The sequence below is a fragment of the Delphinapterus leucas genome, chromosome 5 (genome assembly GCF_059928025.1).
Source record: "Delphinapterus leucas isolate spDelLeu-1000000601 "Yukka" chromosome 5, BTC_Dleu_Yukka2, whole genome shotgun sequence".
NCBI classification, from domain to species: domain Eukaryota; kingdom Metazoa; phylum Chordata; class Mammalia; order Artiodactyla; family Monodontidae; genus Delphinapterus; species Delphinapterus leucas.
This window is the reverse complement of record NC_143133.1, coordinates 113,638,945-113,659,858: the sequence shown is the minus strand read 5'-3', so window position 1 is coordinate 113,659,858 and position 20,914 is coordinate 113,638,945. Positions and strand designations below refer to the sequence as shown.

At 38.3% G+C, this 20,914-nt stretch overlaps 1 protein-coding gene across 6 annotated transcripts in view; it reads left to right on the top strand.

Annotated features, from left to right (window-relative positions):
• Positions 1 to 20,914, top strand: part of GAB1 (GRB2 associated binding protein 1) — a 139,043-nt gene that overhangs the window by 101,378 nt on the left and 16,751 nt on the right. For 3 of the 6 annotated variants that reach the window (XM_089912420.1, XM_022599736.3, XM_089912417.1), the window contains 6 exons: positions 924 to 1,009; positions 1,201 to 1,504; positions 9,240 to 9,329; positions 11,065 to 11,158; positions 12,900 to 13,023; positions 18,588 to 18,710. In XM_089912420.1, coding sequence (XP_089768546.1) covers positions 924 to 1,009; positions 1,201 to 1,504; positions 9,240 to 9,329; positions 11,065 to 11,158; positions 12,900 to 13,023; positions 18,588 to 18,710 — 821 coding nt within the window. Of the gene's footprint in view, positions 1 to 923; positions 1,010 to 1,200; positions 1,505 to 9,239; positions 9,330 to 11,064; positions 11,159 to 12,844; positions 13,024 to 18,587; positions 18,711 to 19,397; positions 20,898 to 20,914 lie in introns of those variants that run through there. The other 3 variants (XM_089912419.1, XR_016393396.1, XM_022599737.3) reach the window with 3 other exon arrangements.

Here is a 20,914-nt window from a genome sequence, read left to right as displayed (position 1 = left end):
CAGGTCATTCTGCTTTTTGTTTGTTTGATTTTATTTATTTTTAAAGCTCTGAATCTTCTCTCCCCTTACCCCTTAGCCACTTCACTGACTCCTGTACCATCTTCCTAGAGCCTGCCAAAAGTTACAGACTTTGAGAGGAGAAAAATTGAGTCTGGGTTAGCCTCTGAGGGTCCTAAAGTCCTGAAAATAAAAAGCCCAAGTTTAAAAGGCACCCACCCTAAAAACTACATCTGACACTTCTGGATTTTGTGGTAGAGTTATCCAGCTGTTCTAAAGAAGTTAAAGATTTGATGCCTTGTGGATGGTACTTACGTCAATACTTATTTAGCCATTCAACACCAATTTCTAACTTCTTTCTCAAAATGGATGTAATGTATCTTGAGGTGGTTATAAGTTAGTGAGATATGTTATACCCAAGGGTGCAAAAGATAAGAAAACAGAAGTATTTCTTTTCTCCATCTTTAAATAACCCATCTCACTGTCATAATCAAATACTGGTACTGGGGCTTCCCTGCTGGCGCAGTGGTTGAGAGTCCGCCTGCCGATGCAGGGGACACGGGTTCATGCCCTGGTCCGGGAGGATCCCACATGCCACGGAGCGGCTGGGCCTGTGAGTCATGGCCGCTGAGCCTGCGCGTCTGGAGCCTGTGCTCCGCAGCGGGAGAGGCCACAACAGTGAGAGGCCTGTGTACCGCAAAAAAAAAAAAAAAATAGTGGTACTGGTTAGCATATGAATAAATGTCTGCATTTTCTAGTGGTTTAATGTTTCAATTCAAGATGTTATTCTGTGAGCATCCTTTTTAAGATCTGTGTGTGTGCATGCATGCATATATGAAAAGAGAGAGAGAGAGAAGGTCATTCCTGATTACCCTGGGAACTGGCAAAGATGGGGAGAAATATTGATAGTTTGTTCTCTGTTTTAGATGCTAGTTCTCAAGACTGCTATGATATTCCACGAACATTTCCAACTGATAGATCTAGTTCACTCGAAGGCTTCCACAACCACTTTGTAAGTATAATTGACCTTGGCATCATCAAGTGTATTTCGTTGTCAAAACCTTCACACTTAGGACCGTGAGACTAAATGAGATCCTGAAATAAAAGTCCCTTCAGATCCACGTGAATAGGCATAACTTACAACTGTGTTTTCCTGTTTGACAGTAGTTCTTCTTTATTAAAAGAAATGTATGTGTGTTTTAGAAAATCAAAAACGTATTGACAGTGGGGAGTGTATCAAGCGAAGAACTGGATGAAAATTATGTCCCCATGAATCCCAACTCTCCTCCACGACAACATTCCAGCAGTTTCACGGAACCAATTCAGGAAGCAAATTATGTGCCAATGACTCCGGGGACATTTGATTTTTCTTCATTTGGAATGCAAGTGCCTCCTCCCGCTCATATGGGCTTCAGGTCCAGCCCAAAGACCCCTCCTAGAAGGCCAGTTCCTGTTGCAGACTGTGAACCACCCCCCGTGGATCGGAACCTCAAGCCAGACAGAAAAGGTAAGGAGAGCGTGGCATGGTAAAAGGGCCGGGGGTTGCCAGTGGAGATCTGCATTTAACTGTCATTATATCCAAAACAGAATCGGGACTAGAAATTCAGAAGTATTTCATAGTACCTAAGTTACCAGCTTGTTTAAGTAAAGTAGTAGTGCTGTTTATAGATTAATAATTATTATGTCATATGTTGATGCCCAGGTGAGATTTTTTAAGACTCCCATCTCTGGAGCAGAGGTTACAAACTAAAATATTCACAAGGATTGGCAAGCAACAGGAGATAATTAGGAGAAACTGGAATGCCCTTGGCCCAGCCAAATGGAGTCACTAACCTACTGCCTGGCTACAATCCTTTGTGGACTTGTGACACTAACATGGGCCCCCTAGAGGAAAATCTTCTGATTATCAAAAGAAGTCAAAAATGTGGGGGGTTATATGTATTTTCTTTTGATTTTTAAGTTCTACCAGCTAGTTTATTTAAAAAAAAACAAAACCTTGCAGACTGTACCACAGACTTCTACAAGCTAGATATGGTCTTTGGCTGGTCTTTTGTAACCTCTCCTCCAGAGTATTTAATATCAAATCAGACTTGAGATTATTAGTGCACTTGCCATGACTCTTTAAGAACAGTAAGGTTGCTTGTATACTCTTTGCATTCTGTGCATATAACAACTTTTTAAAAATGATTCTGCCTTTGCTGGGGTGTAAACAAATGCTTCTAGTCTATTCTTTCATACTGGCCTTCATAAGTAACATTAAATTCTAAGGTGGCATGGTTGGTTAAGAACTCAGTGTAAAAGAAACTTTTCAGCCAAACTGGTAATATGTACCCAAGTTTTTGAAATTTGGGTTCAAGTGGTTAAACCCCAGACAGCCAGCTGTGTTGCCGCAGGCTGCAAGTGTAATTGAATCTCGACAACCAAGTAAGTTAGTGTATTGGCTGTGAGATGCGTGGCACAATTTCTGGGGAATTCAGCATATTTGAAGAGTCTGGTATGCTCTATGTAGCTGTTTTTAAAAAGCATGTAATGTTTGTGTCAATTTCTCATTAACCTGGGCTTGGATCATTAATAGTCATTCTAATTAAGTTCCCAGTGTGGGGGACAGAGACTGAGACTCAGAGTATCTTAAGAAAATGAGTTTTGTTTTGTTTTGCTTTTAAGAAAGTAAATGAAAAGAGAACGTTATCGGCAACTGAGACACTCCTAGGAGGCTGTCACTTTGTCCTGCTCTCCCTGCATTTCTGTCCTCTGGAAACTCTTTGATCCTGCTTTGCTCTCCCTCACATTCTTTCCTTCTTTCCTGTTTTCTTTTACGCTGCATCCTCTACTTTACGGCTTTCTGCTGTCAGAGAGCTTTGGCCTCTGATGCCCCTGCGTGGCCTCGATTCCGCCCCGTGCCTCCTTTTTATGGGCCCTCGCAGCTTCCACACCTGCTGCTAATTGCCTTGTTCATTATTGACTCACTCCAGATCGCTCATCGAAAGTTTGATTGGTCTCGTTTGTCCACATCAGGCCACAAGATAGATTGTAGATTGCAGGCGGGCCTACATGCTGGCTGCTGTTGGGTCAAGGGCTCACCTTTGCTCGGACAGCTGGAAGGATGGTTGCACCCCCAGTCACCCCAGAGGCCCCAGCAGCAGAGCCATGATGAGGGCTGGCTATTTTAGAAACAGTGTGAGCATCCCAGGCTTTTTAGGTGATAACTTTTCCTTTTGTTTCTCTTGGTCCTCATTTGTTTTTAAATCTATTTAGACATCCCTCGTCATTTTCTTCTTTGCATACAACACACAAAAGTATGTTTGGACATGTATAGATTTATAATTGAGCCCACAGAGGGTGGAAGGATTAAGATACAAGTGCCAGGAAGTCTGTGAAACATCGAAACCCTCATTTTAATGCTAAACTGGTTCTCTCCTTCTTTTCCTGTAATTAGCACATGTTGGCAGCAGATTGCTAGTTTTTGACACCAAATGTAACCGTTTTATATCTTGAGGTCCCCACATAAATATGGTCATGGTGTGCTGTGGGTGATGCATGGAGCTCTGAGTCCTTGCGGGTTTGCTCCCCTGCCTCTCCTTCCTCCCCTCAGGATCTGCTTAACACAATTTGAAAATTCCCAGTATATTTCACAGTTAATGGTTTCACGTGGTAAGCGCAATGCAGAATCAGAAAAGGTCCCTATTTACATGTTGGAAAGTTTTAGGATCGTAATGAAATGCTTTTAGTATCATCTAGGTCTGACAGAGTTCACGTACCCCCATATTGTAGTATATGTTATTTTACATAGGCAGCATAATAAAATGGCATGTGTATTATACATCATATATATTGCATATATGTGTAATTAAACCTCCCTATGTAAATATATAGTGAAAGTACTATATATTCTAGTACATGAGAGACTGTCCTAGTCCTCTAAACCAACCAATGGTGACCCTACTGTAGAACAGAACAAAGTAGATTCCTTGGTTACTTCTGGAGATTCTGTTTAGTCTTTAAAAAATTAACTAAGCTATTGAAAGACAATCTTGAGCTCATGGGCCAGATTACTGATTTGGTATCATTGCTTAGATACAAAATGAACTGAAAAAGCACCCAGAATAAAATTTCCACATAGTTTTTGGCAAATTCAAGGAGAATAATAGGTTTAGCAAAACAGTAAAGAAGTAACTTAAAGCCTTAGTTATAAAAAAAAAAAAAGGGGGGGTGGGTTGCTTTTCTTATTATTACTCTACTTTTTAAAATAAATATGATACAAGAGAAGGCATGAGAAAGTATCTAATATTGCAAGGCAAACTTTGTCAAAAACCCAAATTCAGATCTTGGAGCAAAGTTTATCCATAAAAACTTAAACCGTAAAACAGATGTCTTATTTCGTCCTGAAATTCTTCTCATGGTGCATAGCATCCGATGAGTCTGTTTTCATTTCAAATTTTGTGACATCAGATACATGAGTCTGTCTATTATTCTAGTATCTCTTATTAACTAAACCTCATAATAAGCAAACCTTATTTTATAAAATATGGCTTGATTAGTTCTAAAACTCAATATAACTAACTCAACACCCAGTATAACTGGTTTCTGTGATCGTCTTCTTGGGAAGGGTCTACAATAAATGAGTGGCATTCTAGTCTTGTTTATACCCCCAATTATAGATGTCAGCTGCTGTAGTTAGTAGTACGCATGAGTTTTTCAAATACTTCTGAGTAATTGAAGCTGCAGAAATACGTGCATGTTTTAAACACTTACATTCAATGTATTTTCATGGACACTTTACCCAATCACCCAACTGTGGTAGCTGTATTTTCACCCACACTATTTCTGTCACAATAGTATTTGTCCTGAACCGTATCTTGTGTATATTAACAGAGGAGAAAATCATAATTTACATGTACTGTGTTAAATATTAGGAAAGCAGATGAGTCATTGGAAATGCAGGACAAATTCTGTTTTGATTACTTCAACTGAAACTTTTATATTTTAATGGAAAAGCAACTTTGTAAAGTTTGGGAAATTTCTATAAGATACTGTGATTTCTCTTAAAGTAAGTCCTTACATAAATCTACCAGATTTCATCTGTGCATTTAACTGGGCCCATTCACTCTCTTTCTAACGTGATATAGCAGCTGTTCAAGCCTCAGATATACTGTCTTTATATTTTGTTTTGTTTGGCCTTGTCCATTCATGGCTTTCTGCAGTAGATCTGACCATTAGTTATTGTATTGGTTTTAAAAAAGCAGTGTGAGGTTACTTCTGGTGTTTCCGTATGTTCATTTGGTTAAAATATCTTCAGGTCCTGCTGGATCTTCACTTTGCTGTAGGAAGGATCCAGAAGACCAATCGAGGAGCTTCCCTAGATGGATCATTTTGGTATCTTTGCTATAAATATTTGCTCAAGAGAGCTTCTAAAGAAGTTTTTTGAAAGCGATTAAAAATTAACATGCTTTTGGGCTTCCCTGGTGGCGCAGTGGTTGAGAGTCCGCCTGCCGATGTAGGGAACACGGGTTCATGCCCCGGTCCGGGAAGATCCCATATGCCGCGGAGCGGCTGGGCCCGTGAGCCATGGCCGCTGAGCCTGCGCGTCCGGAGCCTGTGATCCGCAACGGGAGAGGCCACAACAGTGAGAGGCCCGCGTACCGCAAAAAAAAAAAAAAATTAACATGCTTTTGAAAAACTACTTTTATACTATAATAAATGTTTGGAAGATGGATAAATGATACCAGTAAATATAGCTAGATTTTAATAAACAAGTATTAAAGTTTGACAAGTCAGATTTTTGGGTTGGTGGTTACAGTTTAAAGGAAATGAGTACAGAGTGCATTTTTACAGCACAGCCTCTACGTGCGGGTTTTTTTCCCCAAATATTCCTGGCCTTCCAATATAATTATCATTATTATAGTCCCCTTTATACAATGAGACTATTCAAACAAGTGTAAAAGTTTTTCAGTGTGCTACCTTGATTACTCCTTGGAATTAGCAGAGGATAATAATGTTGTGAATTATTTTTCTTCTTTCTTGATTTCTGAGATGCCTACTGGAAGTAGTAGCATCATCTGTGAAACTTCAGATAAGTGAATCATTTAGGCTAAGTTAGACCTATAATGATAGAGAAAATAAATTTTCCACTTTGAGTTGAATTTATGTAAGCAATACCTATTAAAATAATAATCGTGTATGGACTTTTCAAAAAGGACTGCATCTGCTTCTTTGAAGCATGACCTCGTGTGATGCCTTGACCATATCTGGAATGATCAACTTTTGAAACAGCATTCAGTTGCTTTTTTTCTTTTTTTTTCCTTCAAAGGCAAACACAAAGTTATGACATTGATCTGATTAAACACCACCATCGGATTAAGCTTTAAGAGAACCGCAGTTCATCAAAACAGATTGAAGGGCCTCCCAGTTATAGGATGTACCCTCTGATAGGTCTGGGGTCTGGAAACCCAAGGAAGGACAGGTGGCTTCTCTAAAGAAGCTCCCATTTAGTGGGAAAGTGGAAAAGTAAACACATTATCATAATTAGCACAGAAGGGGGCTTGTGGTTGAGGTTAGCTCTTCGCCCTGCAGGCTGTCTCCTTTGAGGAGAATCTCAGAGGGTGAGTGGCAATGAAATGATGATAGAGGATCTTCTATCAGAATAAACAGCATACCCAGATCCTTTAAAAAGAGGGGACTGGCTCAGAGTCTTGGGTGGGAGGGAGGAAAGTATGAATGCAGGAACGAATGCCAAATGCCTGGCAGGTGCCAGCTCCTGGGGGTTTTATAATCCATGCTAATGAGTTTGGGCTTTATTCTGAGAACACCATTAAAGGGTTTTATGTAGGCAGGTAACATAATCAGGTCGGCCCCTAGAAAGCTCATTCTAAGATTTAAGGATACCATAGGGGAAAAATGGTATTTTTTAATGCAAAGTGTTATAAAATCACACTTCTTTTCAGCATCTTCTTTAAAGAGTGCTTTGCCCGGCGTTCCAAACCTAGGGTTCTTGACGCCTCGCTTTAGAGATGATCAGACAGGAAGGCATAACAAAAGTCCCTGTCCTGACTCGAAATAGCTGCCTCCACTTGGGGACCTAGAGTGAGTGATTTTTACAAGTTTGGAGGCCACTTGGAGTGTAAGTGGAGGTCATTTAGCCATACAGTGTGAGTTCACTTTCAGAAAAACAAACCAGGTAAGTGCAGTGCACATTAAAAAAAGGAAGCCAGGACTTCAGACTTACAGATTCTTTAATTTTCTTGGATAAATGAAAACAAACGATTGCCATTATAAATAGAAAGTAAAATTGATAAAGGGAAATCAGAGAGAATGTGGAATCTAGAGTAACTCTTAAGAGATCTGCTATGGCAACTGCAGACAGAGGAAACAAAGCAGGTGTGGTGGGTCCCAGAAGATAAATTCCATTTCGAACATGCAGTGTGAAAGCCTACAGAACCTTCATGTGGGGTGACTTTGTAGGTATGCCAGTAAGGATCTTAGGGGAGATCTGAACCAGAGGTTAAGATTTACCAAGTTGTGCTCCTAATGAGGGCGCAGATCACATGATCCAGAGATTGACAGCCCCGGGTGAGATTGTTTTAACCCCTGAGGGTTAAAGCACAATGGGGTGCTCTTTGCTAAAGAAATGCGTCGTGTGGCTTTCTTTGTTCAAACCTAATCTAGCTAAAGCCTCCTTGTAACTGTCTTGGATTTAAAAGCTGAGGCTCAAGTGAGTTATTTAACACTGTTGACTCTTAGAATTTGAGAATCAGTGTATCCCCGGAGTTGGTTCATTTGCTGCCTCTGCTTTAGTCTTATCTCATACCCTTTATTGTGGCACTTAAGTAATTAGAGAAACATTCCAGTATTTGCCTCTAGGCAGCAGAGGAGAAGTACATACACCTTGGACTTTTTTTCCTTTCTCTCCTCATAAGTAATACTGAGCCATCATTTGAGTATCACTTTCATTTCTGTCTGGAACATAAATGTCAAATTGAGCCAGGCAGTGAAAATAACAAAGAAATGAAGCTACCAAAATGCCTGAGCGACTGGGTTCAGTTCAGGGCAACATTTTCACCTTGAGGCGTTTGTCCTAAACTCAGGCTTAAGCTTTGCATGGAGTAGAAAATACATGGAAATTTTATAAATGCACTATAAAAAAATTCACTTAATACGGTATCTTTCTGTGAAGAGTGCCAAGGAGTACCCTTGAGAGTACTTGAGAGAGTTAGGAAATTTTCATGTTTTATAAGCTAGAAAATCACATTTTCCAGAACTTGTAGATTTTGGTCAATAAGGTGCTAGAGATCAGCATTGAATCAGCGAACTCTAATATTATTTTCTATCTAATAGACGTCAACTCAGTTTTGTACATGCCAAGAAAAAGGAGAATTTGGTGCCATTGAGAATGAAGTAGTTTAAATTCCTGATTGAAATGATATTGCTACTCTGGCATCCAGGCTTCCAGTGGGAAAAAGTATGAGGCCAGCTGCTGGGTATTAAACCTGTACTTTTCATAAGGCTTTTCAGCAGTACTAGTATATAACAGAGATTAAACGGAAAAAAAAAAAAAGATGGCAACTGAATTTATACTTTCCAATTCTCAAATTAAAGCTAGACAGTCAGCAGTTCCAGAATCTAGACATCTAATCCTTGCAAAATGGTGTCACGGGGGCAACCACTGAGTGTTCAGGGAAAAGAAATGCTGGTCTTGGTTTTGACTTTGGATTAGCAGACATTGTATCAATAGAACTTCTCTAGAAGGGCGCTTTCAGGTGGTGAAGGAGTAGTCAGATTAAGGTTTTTAAAACACCTCCATCAAGTTAAGAAAGTAGGCCTTGGTACTTTCGTATGAGACACCAGACTTCAAAGAAAAGATGTACTTGCGATCTGAGAGGTTTTATAATTTTTTATTGGATCCAGTTTTCTAAGGCATGTTAGAAGAGTAACTAACATGACACATGTTTTTCCTCTCTTCCTCCAAATAAAGGTAACAACTAACCAAGAAGTTATGCCACTAAAACCCTACCATCTTTTATAACAGTTTGCTTATTACATTGTTGCATGCGGCTTCCGCGTTCCCATGGTATTGAGCATGAATGATATGCATAGCCAGACTGAAATAGTCTCCACAAATGAACTTTTGTTTATGCTTTTGAGATGTAACATGTCTGCTCAGGGCTCTGTTGCTTTTTTACAGAATCCATTTTTTTCCAATTAAAAAAATAACATTATATTAAGAGAGTCTTCTTTTTACCAATTAGGTCAAAGTCCTAAAATTTTAAGACCCAAACCCCATGGTTTAGAGCGAACTGATTCACAAACCATAGGTGACTTTGCTACAAGAAGAAAGGGTATGTACTTTAGCACCGCATGCTGGATGGGGTGTTGGGAATTTATTTATTCTGTGATGTTGTTTCCTTTAAAAGTAAAGGAGAAGAGCCTTAAATACTATTTTGTTGTAAATAAAACTTCCCAGCACGTAATTTCTAAAGTGAATGCTTCCCATAATACACAGCGAGTATATTTGTTATGCCATTAACAGCAGCATGTTAAATATTTGATAACATATGATATTCAGTCTTTTCCTTTTGCATTATTCTTTTAACCTTTTAGACATCAATAGAGTGTTTTCTTTAAGCTTGTGAGATGCTTGTGAGTTCCAGTTGTCTCCTGTATTTATGTATAATGTATATATTCTGTTCTGAGACAATATATAATCATTTCCATGGATTCATTATTTTATGCCATTACTTAGAATTTGACAGCTAAGCAGCTCTTAGCCTCTGTGTTTTAAAAAAAGTGAAAACATCAGAGTTAAAGAAATGCTTGCAAGTGAGCACAGCATTCTGTACATGTCCATTTTAAGTGTATAGGTGAGCAAAATTATTTTAACTCAAACTTAAATCAACGTAGCCTTCAGAAAATCTCATTGAATTTTTTTGTATTTGAGTTGCCAAAAATACTTCGGCATAAACCCCAGAGAATCTACATAATCCTTTAAAATGACTACCTACTTTATAGTTGGAAGGTAATTATAACTTGGTTGATTCAATGTACACATATATGCACAAAGACTAGAGGAGGGATGCCTGGAAAAAATGAAGACTTTAGAGTGGCAGGATGACGTGTAATTAAAATATTTACCTAATATGTTTAAATAGTATCCTAAAATATAATGAATATTAACAAATAATATTGTTGAAGTTCTTTTGCTCATGTCATGAATTTCTGAAAACTGAGTCTTACTTTAAGGGCGAAGAGCTCTGTGGAATATATACTGGCAGAGTAATTAATTGTCCACTGCAATAATGGGGTAAATAAGCAAAGACAACTTATAAATAAAGCTAATAGGAACATTAGCATTTATTTTTACTTAATTTGTTAAAGGATGTTGTTGGTTAAATTAAGCTAAAAATTTGAGGCAGTTGTTAAATTGTGGCCTTTTCTCAGAGCAGAGTTTGAGTATAAAGATATAATTATTGCTTTGTTTTATTTGGTTCCAGACTGGGCCTGAATTAATTTAAAAGATTTGGTTATTAATTCTTTTTGTCAGTTTTTGGTTTTAGCGAAGTTTTGTGTTTATTGCTTCCTAAACATCATTTTATATGTATAGTTGTATAAATGATGCTTCAATGTTGACGACGAGGACTGTTTTTACATAGAAAATTAACTGTCCGTGTTTGAGGATAAAATTAGTGAAAAAAATAAAATAAGGAAATAATGAAAAGTATAAATCAAGTAACTATGAAGGAATTGGGTCACATTACTCTTTCTTGTTCTCATTGTTTATATTCATAAAATATTTACTTAAGAAGCAACATGTTGTAATAATAGAGTTTTATTGAGACTTTCAGTCAACAATCAGGAAACATTATCTGATTTAGCTTTTGCCACTAATTTTTTAGCTGTGTGACCTTGGAAAAATCACGTAACATCAGTGTACTTCTTTTCATGTGTGAAACTAAGCTGGTCCTACGTGTACAGTGGCTATAATGTATAAATAGAGATGTAGAAAGAGGGTCTTGTTTTGTTTTCCAAATTTCTGTATGCTAAAGTCTCTTTTTTTTTTTTTCTCTTTTGTTTCAGTCAAGCCAGCACCTTTAGAAATAAAACCTTTGCCAGAATGGGAAGAATTACAAGCCCCAGTAAGATCTCCCATCACTAGGAGTTTTGCTCGAGAGTAAGTCTTTGTTTAAAATACTCAGCTTGATTGTGCATTATAATGGAGAGTACCTAGAACAGTGGTTCCCAAAGGATGGTCTGGGGAGCCTCCCTTTTTGGGGTTCTGTGAAGTCAAAACTATTTTCATGAATATACCAAGATGTCATTTGCTTTTCCACTCTCCTTCTCTCATGAGTGTACACTGGAGTTTTCCAGAGGTGGCATAATATTGGACGATATCATTGTGACAGCTAATAGTGTATGTATTTGTGTACACTTGTCTTTTTAAATTTTTTTCTATTATAGGTAATGTGGTAAATATCAGTAGATATCACCCATATTAACCAAAGTTCCTTGGGGTTCTCAATAAATTTTAAGAGTGTGAAAGGTTCATGAGGCTAGAAATTTCTGAGAACTACTACTCTGGAAAATACGGTAGTTTCTTGTAGGGATTATTTAATGGAGATTCATTTAAATGTATATGTGGAAATGAAAAGAATGTCTGTAGTTACAAACCTGTGTTGAATGTGTACGTGTGTGAATATATGTGTGTGTGTGTGTATGTGTGTGTGTGTATATATATATATATATATATATATATAGTTTTTTTAAATAGTAATTCTTAAATCTTCCTTTTTATATCTGTGTCTTTCTACTTATCCTCCACATCACTAGCAATACTTTTTTCGTTGTTCTGCAGAAGGTACTTTGTTGTTGGTTTTTTTTTAACATCTTTATTGCAGTATAATTGCTTTACAATGGTGTGTTAGTTTCTGCTTTATAACAAAGTGAATCAGTTATACATATACATATATCCCCATATCTCCTCCCTCTTGCATCTCCCTCCCACCCTCCCTATCCCACCCCTCTAGGTGGTCACAAACCACTGAGCTGATCTCCCTGTGCTACGCGGCTGCTTCCCACTAGCTATCTGTTTTACGTTTGGTAGTGTATATATGTCCATGCCACTCTCTCACTTCGTCCCAGCTTACCCTTCCTCCTCCCCGTGTCCTCAAGTCCATGCTCTAGTAGGTCTGTGTCTTTATTCCCGTCTTGCCCCTAGGTTCTTCATGACATTTTTTTTATTTTTTAGATTCCATATATATGTGTTAGCATACAGTATTTGTCTTTCTCTTTCTGACTTACTCACTCTGTATGACAGACTCTAGGTCCATCCACCTCACTACAAATAACTCAATTTCGTTTCTTTTTATGGCTGAGTAATATTCCATTATATATATGTGCCACATCTTCTTTATCCTGCAGAAGGTACTTTGATGCTCAGAAATATCCCTTTACAGAAGCAGACTTGAAGACATAGAGAACAAGCTAGTGGTTACCAGTGGGCGGGGTGGGGGGGGGCTGGAAATAGGGTGGGGAAGTGGGAGGTACAAACTACCTCCCACTACGAGATAAGTGGGAGCTTATCTTGGGTGTAAGGTAGGCTCAAGGATGTATTGTACAACACGGGGAATAGAGCCAATATTTTGTAATAACCGTAAATGGAAAGTAACCTTTCAGAATTGTGTAAAAAAATCAAAACTTTTTTCAAAAAGAAAATATCCCTTTACAAATAGCTATAAATATTAGTTGTGCATTTGAATGTGTGTGATAAATTGTACAGTAATAAATGCGTACAGTAAATGATTGTAAGCATAAATGTTTCTGGAAGAATGTATACTATCACTCATTTTTACTTTCAAAGCGAATTGAGAAATTTTGGTCAGGATGGCGTTTGTGATGGTCGTGTCTGTAATCAGCTCCTCCAGGTTTCCCATGTCTCCCCGGCCGGATTCAGTGCACAGCACGACTTCAAGCAGTGACTCACATGACAGTGAAGAGAATTACGTTCCCATGAACCCAAACCTGTCCAGTGAAGACTCAGTAAGTAGAATCTTCTCTTAACGTCTCTCTTCCTGAGCAGCCCTTCTGAATCATTCACACTAAACCTTTCTTCCAGTCCATACACCTTACCCTTCCGTCTTTCTTTACTTAAGGAAAAAGGATAAAAGACAACTTTTTAAAAATGCTTTTGGGGGCTTCCCTGGTGGCGCAGTGGTTAAGAATCCGCCTGCCAATGCAGGGGACACAGGTTTGAGCCCTGGTCCGGGAAGATCCCACATGCCGCGGAGCAACTGAGCCCATGCGCCACAACTACTGAGCCTGCGCTCTAGAGCCCGTGTGCCACAACTGCTGAAGCCCACGCGCCTAGAGCCCGTGCTCTGCAACAAGAGAAGCCACTGCAACCAGAAGCCCGTGCACCACAACAAAGAGTACCCCCAGCTCACCCCGCAACTAGAGAAAGCCCGCACGCAGCAATGAAGATGCAACGCAGCCAAAAATAAAATAAATTTTAAAAATTAAAAAAAAAACTTTATATAAAAATGCTTTTGAAAAACAGCATCATCAAGTCTAAAACCAATAAAGGGTCAAAGTGTAATATTAACATCTATAAAGTAGATACAAGTTAGTTAAAAATCACAAAATTTTCCAGTTATATTTCTTTTAAGATGTACTTCACTTTTGAAACTATTCAAAAAACTACTTTTTACTGGAAGCATTTTATAATGCATTTCTCCAGACCCACGTCAGCGCACTCAGAGTGAAACAGTCTTATGCCGAGGGTTTTTAATAACCTTTCAGTAATACATCCTTAGGTAGGGCTTAAAGATCAAAGAAGACCTGTTAAAACCTGATTTACTTCAGACTGACTGTTATTACCCCAAGGCCCAAGAATTTTGTAATAGTAGCAAGCATTATGTTCCCCAGAAATCAGGTAGTTGCCAGAAAATACTTCAGATGTTTAAAAATACAAGCCAATTTTAATTTTTAAAAAATCTTTTCCTTTTGCTTTCCCTCAAACCAGAGACACTGCTTGCTCTGTTATTTGCTTTTTAGTAGATAAGTATATCAGTTGGCATTAGGATCCCCTCTGAGTAACAGAAAATAAGCAAATAACAAGGCCTTAAGGCAGACGTTTCTTTCTTTCTCACGTAGAATTCCAGAGAGTCAATCCGTGGTTGTCTTGGCAGCTTTTTGTTCCAGGAGCCCTCGGGGATCCTTGCCCCTTGCCGCTCTCCAGACTGCTGTCCCCTGGGTCTGGCTCACAGGCTCAATAGAACAAGATGATGGTCCAGCCAGCAGATTCACATTCCAGGCTGCAGAATGGAGGGAAAGGAAGAAGAAGCAAGGGATGCAGCCCAATTGCCTCATAGAGAAGGTTCCCAGAAACTGCGGAGTCCAAACTGTTGACCAGGACTTAGCCTCTGGCCACATAAACACGAAAGGGACTGGGAACCGTAGCCTTTGTACCGAGGGACAGTGGGCCTGGCTAAAAATCCCCTTCCCGGTGGAAAGGGGAGAACAGATCGTGGGGCACAACCAGACAGCATATGATAAGCAAATATCTAATGTCAAAATTTGGCGTGAATGACATTTTAGTGACTTTATTTTCTTTAAAACAATTCTGTTCAGAGATTCAATATATAAAGCCCTATTTTTTCATTGAATTTATGTCTTTAATGGACTTTAGGCAGAAACAGATTTCTCATGACCATTTGTCAGGGAACAAAATTAAGTGATGTGAAAAGCCTGATTTGATGCTTGAACTAATTAACTGTAAAATATTATCAAATTCATCAAGTATTCAAAAATGAATAAGATAATTTAAAATATTTATGTCAACCCTGAATTAGAATACAAACGAACTATATCAATAATATTTTCACTAATGTTTCAAGGTAGGGCAATTTTTATTAACTGACTTTCACTTCTGGGTTCGTAATTTTTCCATTTGATGAGTAGTGTTTTATTATTTTTATTAACTTAATTTTTTTTCTTCATTATAGTAAACAGACTCTAGTAAGAGACTAAGTAGGGCTTCCCTGGTGGCACAGTGGTTGAGGGTCCGCCTGCCGATGCAGGGGGCGCGCGTTCGTGCCCCGGTCCGGGAGGATCCCGCGTGCTGCGGAGCGGCTGGGCCCGTGAGCCATGGTCGCTGGGCCTGCGCATCCGGAGCCTGTGCTCCGCAGCGGGAGGGGCCACAGCAGTGAGAGGCCCGCGTACGGCAAAAAAAAAATCTAAGTAAATCCTCAGTGCTGCCTTGGAGTACATATTACCCTCAATTTTCATCTTTAGGTGGTTAAATGAATTTTTTTATTACAAAAGTAATTCTTTTCTGAGATACTAAAGAATCTTTTATTTTGCCCAAAATAGTAAATAAACATAAAAATATTGGAAAGGACCTGTAATAGGAAAGTTTGAAAGTATGATTTGTCATGAGTAGGTGTTAGGTGAAGGGAAAAATCTAGAAAAAATCCGTTACAATCAGAAAGTCAAAGGAAAGGAAGATATAAAATTGTTCTTTTATATAGTATAACACTAAGCCAGAAAGGTAATTTTACCTGCACGGTAGAGGTGTGTAAATAACCACCAGATGGTGAATTTCTAAGGTACTGAGGCCCTAAGGGTTAGAAATAAGCAAAAATGTCCCAAGTGAAAATATCCATCTGCCATTCACAATAGAAAAGTCAGCTGTGCCATTTCCATCTTATGCCACCAACTGCAAGGGCGCATCTTAGTCCAAACAACTTTTCCTTAGGAATGAATGTGATAGTTACAGCAATATTTCCCACACCTCTTGGAATTTAGTGTATCAGTGGAGAGCCATAGAAGTTCACAAGGTCTAACATATGCTCAGGTTGATGAAGTCGGTAAAAAATTCGTCTTGGAGAAGTTGAAACAGGATTGGATCAAATCTGGTTTATAGGGACAATGAATATTAAATTCTGTACATTGAAATGTTGAAGCACAGTCTGTTTCCTATACTGGTGATCATGGAGCAGGCAGTGTCTAATGAAAGTGAATTGGTGATGCTGCCTGTTTTTTATACAAACATCCAAAGTCAAGCATTCGTGAAATGAACCCTTAATGTGACGCCTGAAATTCAGGTGACAGTACATCATTACTAAAGACATATATATTGTTTGTAACAACATCAAAAGTATGTTCAATAATTTTATGTATTTTTTTCAAGAATTTTAGAAAAAGTACTACTATATTTTTTCTTTTAATTCACAGAACACTTCATAATAACTCTTCGAATCTTAGGGTTTTTCTAAACTGTTTTGGGAAAACACTGGGTTAAAGCCTAGAATGCAGAGACAGGCTGTTCCCAGTTGAGATTAGATTAGATCAAGAGCAAATAGACTTTTTGGAGGGACACACATTTTAACAATACTTGAAGATGAAAACATTTCCAGTCCTAGTAATTAGATAGAGTACAGTTGAACTAGCAATTCTGAGAAATTCTCTGTAAGAACAGCTTACTGAGATTAAATGTGTACATCATATGAACTCAAGGGTTTCTTTCGTAGCCTACAACACCGTGAATAATTCTAGATGTTTCCAATTAGGGAAATTTCAGGTATGGGCTCTGTCATTACATTTGAATACAAAATTTTACACACGCACACACACACACACACACACCATGCAATCTGGCTTGATTTTTTTATGTGAGAATGAAATATAGAGTCATTTGCAGAAAAAGATTTCAGTTTTTTCCTGAATTAGAAGAAAGAGGGGGGAGGGGATAGCTATTTGTACTAATTGAGCACTGACACTTGCTTACATTTTTTGTGCCCTACATGTTACTGTCAATATTTTTTTAATGTTTTATTAGCGGTAGTTGATAAATTTGGTTTAAAAATCTGTTCCTACAAATAGGGCCATCACATTCAGTAGTGCAGGTTGTCTACTGCATACACATGCCGCATACAGTATGTAGGATATACAGTAGGCCGCACACATGCTGCATCCGAGTACCTGCGACCCAGACCATGTCCCCCTCGCCAAGAGTAAACTCAGTGTTTTCCTAGCAATTGTCCTTTCCCTAAGTCACAGCTTAGTCTGTTTAACCCAAACAAAATGGAGTAGCAATATGAAAGAATCAGCAGAACCAGATTTATGCAGTTTCCAAATCACGTTGTTCATCCTAACAAGTATAAAATTGTCAAGTTGATTTACATCATTACGGTTTTCTTCAAAAGTATAAGCTAACATGTGAACAATAATACCTATGTGATAGAAGCCACAGGGATGAAAGTCCCTAATGAATATGTAGTGTCCTGAGAAGTCAGGAACATTCCCAGGTGAGGTTAAAAGCAGCAAGGCATGGAAACAAGTCATTTGTTGGAGCACATTTGAAGACTGTCATGATCAGAGTAGCGGGTGCATGTAGGGACATAAGTTCACATCGTCCTTTCCTTTTTATTTAGCATTGATCTTCATGTTCCTAATAACCTGTTTCTTTTTTTTTTTTTTTTTTTTTTTTTTTTTTTTTCTGTACGCGGGCCTCTCACTGTTGTGGTCTCTCCCTTTGCGGAGCACAGGCTCCGGACACGCAGGCTCAGCGGCCATGGCTCACGGGCCCAGCCGCTCCACAGCATGTGGGATCTTCCCGGACCGGGGCACGAACCCGTGTCCCCTGCATCGGCAGGCGGACTCTCAACCACTGCACCACCAGGGAAGCCCCTAACCTGTTTCTTTTTCATGTTTCTGCCTCAAGCTTTTTCATTCTTGCTGTTCATTGCTGTCCTCTCCCTTCCTTTTTTCTTTTTCTTTTCTTAGAGAGGAGTCCTTCTGTCGTACAGTTCCTATTAGGACAGAAAGGATAAGAAGACAGAAAATTAAGTGGTAAAAATTCCAGGCGGTTGAAACAAAACAGACTTTATTAATGGAGTCAGTATGCATAGCCCTTAGCTACCATACTTATTCTAAATTGATTTTAGTGTGAAAGCCTTTAACTCAAATATAGAACTTTAAAATTTTTTTTAATTTGAGAGGTGAGCTCAGGGTCTTTCTACTTCACCATCTTGGTCGATCCCTAAAAAAATTTAATTTGAAAGCATGGACTATAAGGATCCTATAGTTAAAGAATGTTATTGAGAACAGATATCATTTTAATAGCGTTATTGAGAACAGAAATGATTTTAAAATATCATTTTAATAGCGTTGAGTTAGACTATTCCAACTGGGAATTCCCTGGTGGTCTAGTGGTTAGGACTTGGCACTTCCACTCTCGGGGGCCCGGGTTCAATCCCTGGTAAGGGAACTAAGATTCCTTAAGCTGCGCGGCATAGCCAGGAAAAAAAAAAAAAAAAGAACTGTTGCAGTTAACTGTAGCTTGATGGCCCAGTCTTAGTCTGAACCAAGTTTTACTTTTCAAACTACTTTTAGCTTGCTTACCTATGCTATGTTTTAATCAATTTTTAAAATATTACTTATTTTTCCCCATCCTAAAAGATTATTTAATTTTCTAAGGAGACATTCCTTCAAGCTGTGTCCTCTTAAAATTACTATTTAGGCTTGAGTAGATGGCAAACAAGGTAATAAGCAGTATGTCTCGTGAACGTTTGACAGTTGATTTTGTTGTATTTTACTTTCAGAATCTTTTTGGCAGTAATAGTCTTGATGGAGGAAACAGCCCAATGATCAAGCCCAAAGGAGACAAACAAGTGGAATACCTAGATCTAGATTTAGATTCTGGGAAATCCACGCCACCACGTAAGGTAAGTGAAACCTCATTCTGTAAATACACTGAGCTCCCATTTGAAACCTGAAGAATCGGGTCTCCTTTGGGGGAATTTTCTTAGTATGTTTAATTTAAATTTAGTAAAGTCTATGACTTAATGCTTTTTCATAAATCACAAAAGTGTTAGACTGATAAATTTATTTTTTCATCTCTGATGGTATGGAAGTTACGCACTTTGTACTCTCTTAGTGACTACCATCGAAATGCTTACTTACTAAATTCTAAAGTTCCAAAGTTAATCATGGTCTTCACTCCCTTTCCGATGTTAGTTCAAATTACTCCTTTTCTGACTTGCTTTGTATTTTTGTCCAAAAGTTTTAGGGTTTTTGTTCTTGTTGTTGTTACACTCACAAATTAGACATTAGTAGTAGTAATATTCTTACTATATAGACAATGTTTATATACATTTTCCTACACGTTTACCAACTTCTTTTTTTATGATTCCTTCTTGTGTGTTAGACCTTCCTTCTCTAATCATTTTCCTTCCTCCTTCCTTTAGAAGTTCTTTTCATGGAAGTCTGTTAATGGTAAATTCTTGCAGTTTTTGTTTAACTGAAATGTCTTTATTTTGCCTCATTCTGGAAAATGAGTATGGAGGGTTTTGCGGGGGGAGCAGTTTGAGTTCACAATTCTTAATTGACAGTAAGTTTCTCTCAACACATAGGAGATACTATTTGCTGTCACCTGGCTTCCATTGTTCCTGTGAAAAGTATGCTGTCAGTCTAATTGCAGTTCCTTTGTAGGTAATCTGTCTTTTCTATCTGGCTGATGTTAAGATCTTTTCTATATCTTTGGTGTTCAGCAGGTTCACTACACTGTGTCTAGACATCGAGACATAGATTTTTCTTTATTTATCCTGCTTGGTAGAAGTTGTGCAGTCTTTATTTCTGGATTCATATTTGTCAGTTATGGAAAAGTCTGAATCATTATCTTCCTAAATATTGTTTTTCCACGATTCTCTTTCTTCTGTCCTTTTAGGTTTCTGATTAGACAGTTAGAACTTCTCATTCTGTTTTTCTTATCTTTTACCACTCTTTCATATTTTCTATTTTATCATTTCTTTGCTTACGTGTAAAATTTCTTTAGATCTGTCACCAAGTTCACTAATTTCTCAATTCTTCTGCTTAACCTGTGTGTTCAATTTTTAATCTCAATATTTTATTTTTCACTGCTGAAGTGACATTCTGCTTGGCTTTTTTCCCCCAAATATGCCTATCTGATTTGAATAGCTTCTTACTCCTTTTTTGTTATCCTATTCCTTTTATTTTTTATTTTCCAATTCCTTTAAACATTTTATACACATATTTTATACTATTTATGCAGTAATTTCCATACCTGAAGTCCTTGGAGGTCTGAATCTGTGTTTACCGTTTCTCACACACCTGATGGCTTGTTTCCTTGTGTGTTCGTACATTTTTATTGTGAATTTATTTTGCTAAGCATGTCTGTGGGAAACCTGCAGACCTAAATTTCCTTCAGAAAGGATTTGCATTTGCTCCTGCTAGGAAGCAGGTGATGCTACCACCCTAGGACTACCTCAGTTTCCTTCAGGGGTCCCTATCCTAACAGGATAGTTTTGGGTTCCGCATTCCTCCCACCCAGGCCTCCTGATTGCACTGCTCAGTTGACGTTCATCCTGAAGACGACACCGTCTTGACCCTTTAGCAGCTCTCTGCTCCCTCCATTTCCCTCACACCTTGGATATTTCCCTTAATTTCTCGTGAGCCCAGCAACGCGTTAATAATTACATTTGTTTTAAGTTAGTGAGTATCTAGTTGGATTTTATGTAGCCTGCCATTCTTGAAATACTCCTTTTCAAAAAACACTTCTTAACTCTGAAAGTAAACACCTGTACCTGTTCTCAGGACTTGAAAAAGTCAAGCTTAAGCTAAAAGCAAGCTGTGTCTCTTAAGGTGAACCAGGGGGCTGCTCTCCTTCTTTTCTAAGAATTTCATCTGTTATGGGAGCATTAGTTTGAATTCTTAAGTATAATAATTTTAAAATTAAGGGGAAAACAGAGTACAGTTAGGAGAGAGACAACATTGTTAAACTGATTTTTTGGAGACCCAGTAGAATTTCAAGAGTTATTCACAGTGCATATGTGTCTGTGTCTTAAGACTGGAGTTCACGCAGAAGCACCACTTTTTCTGTGGAGGTTTATGGGGTTTTTTCCTTTGCTTT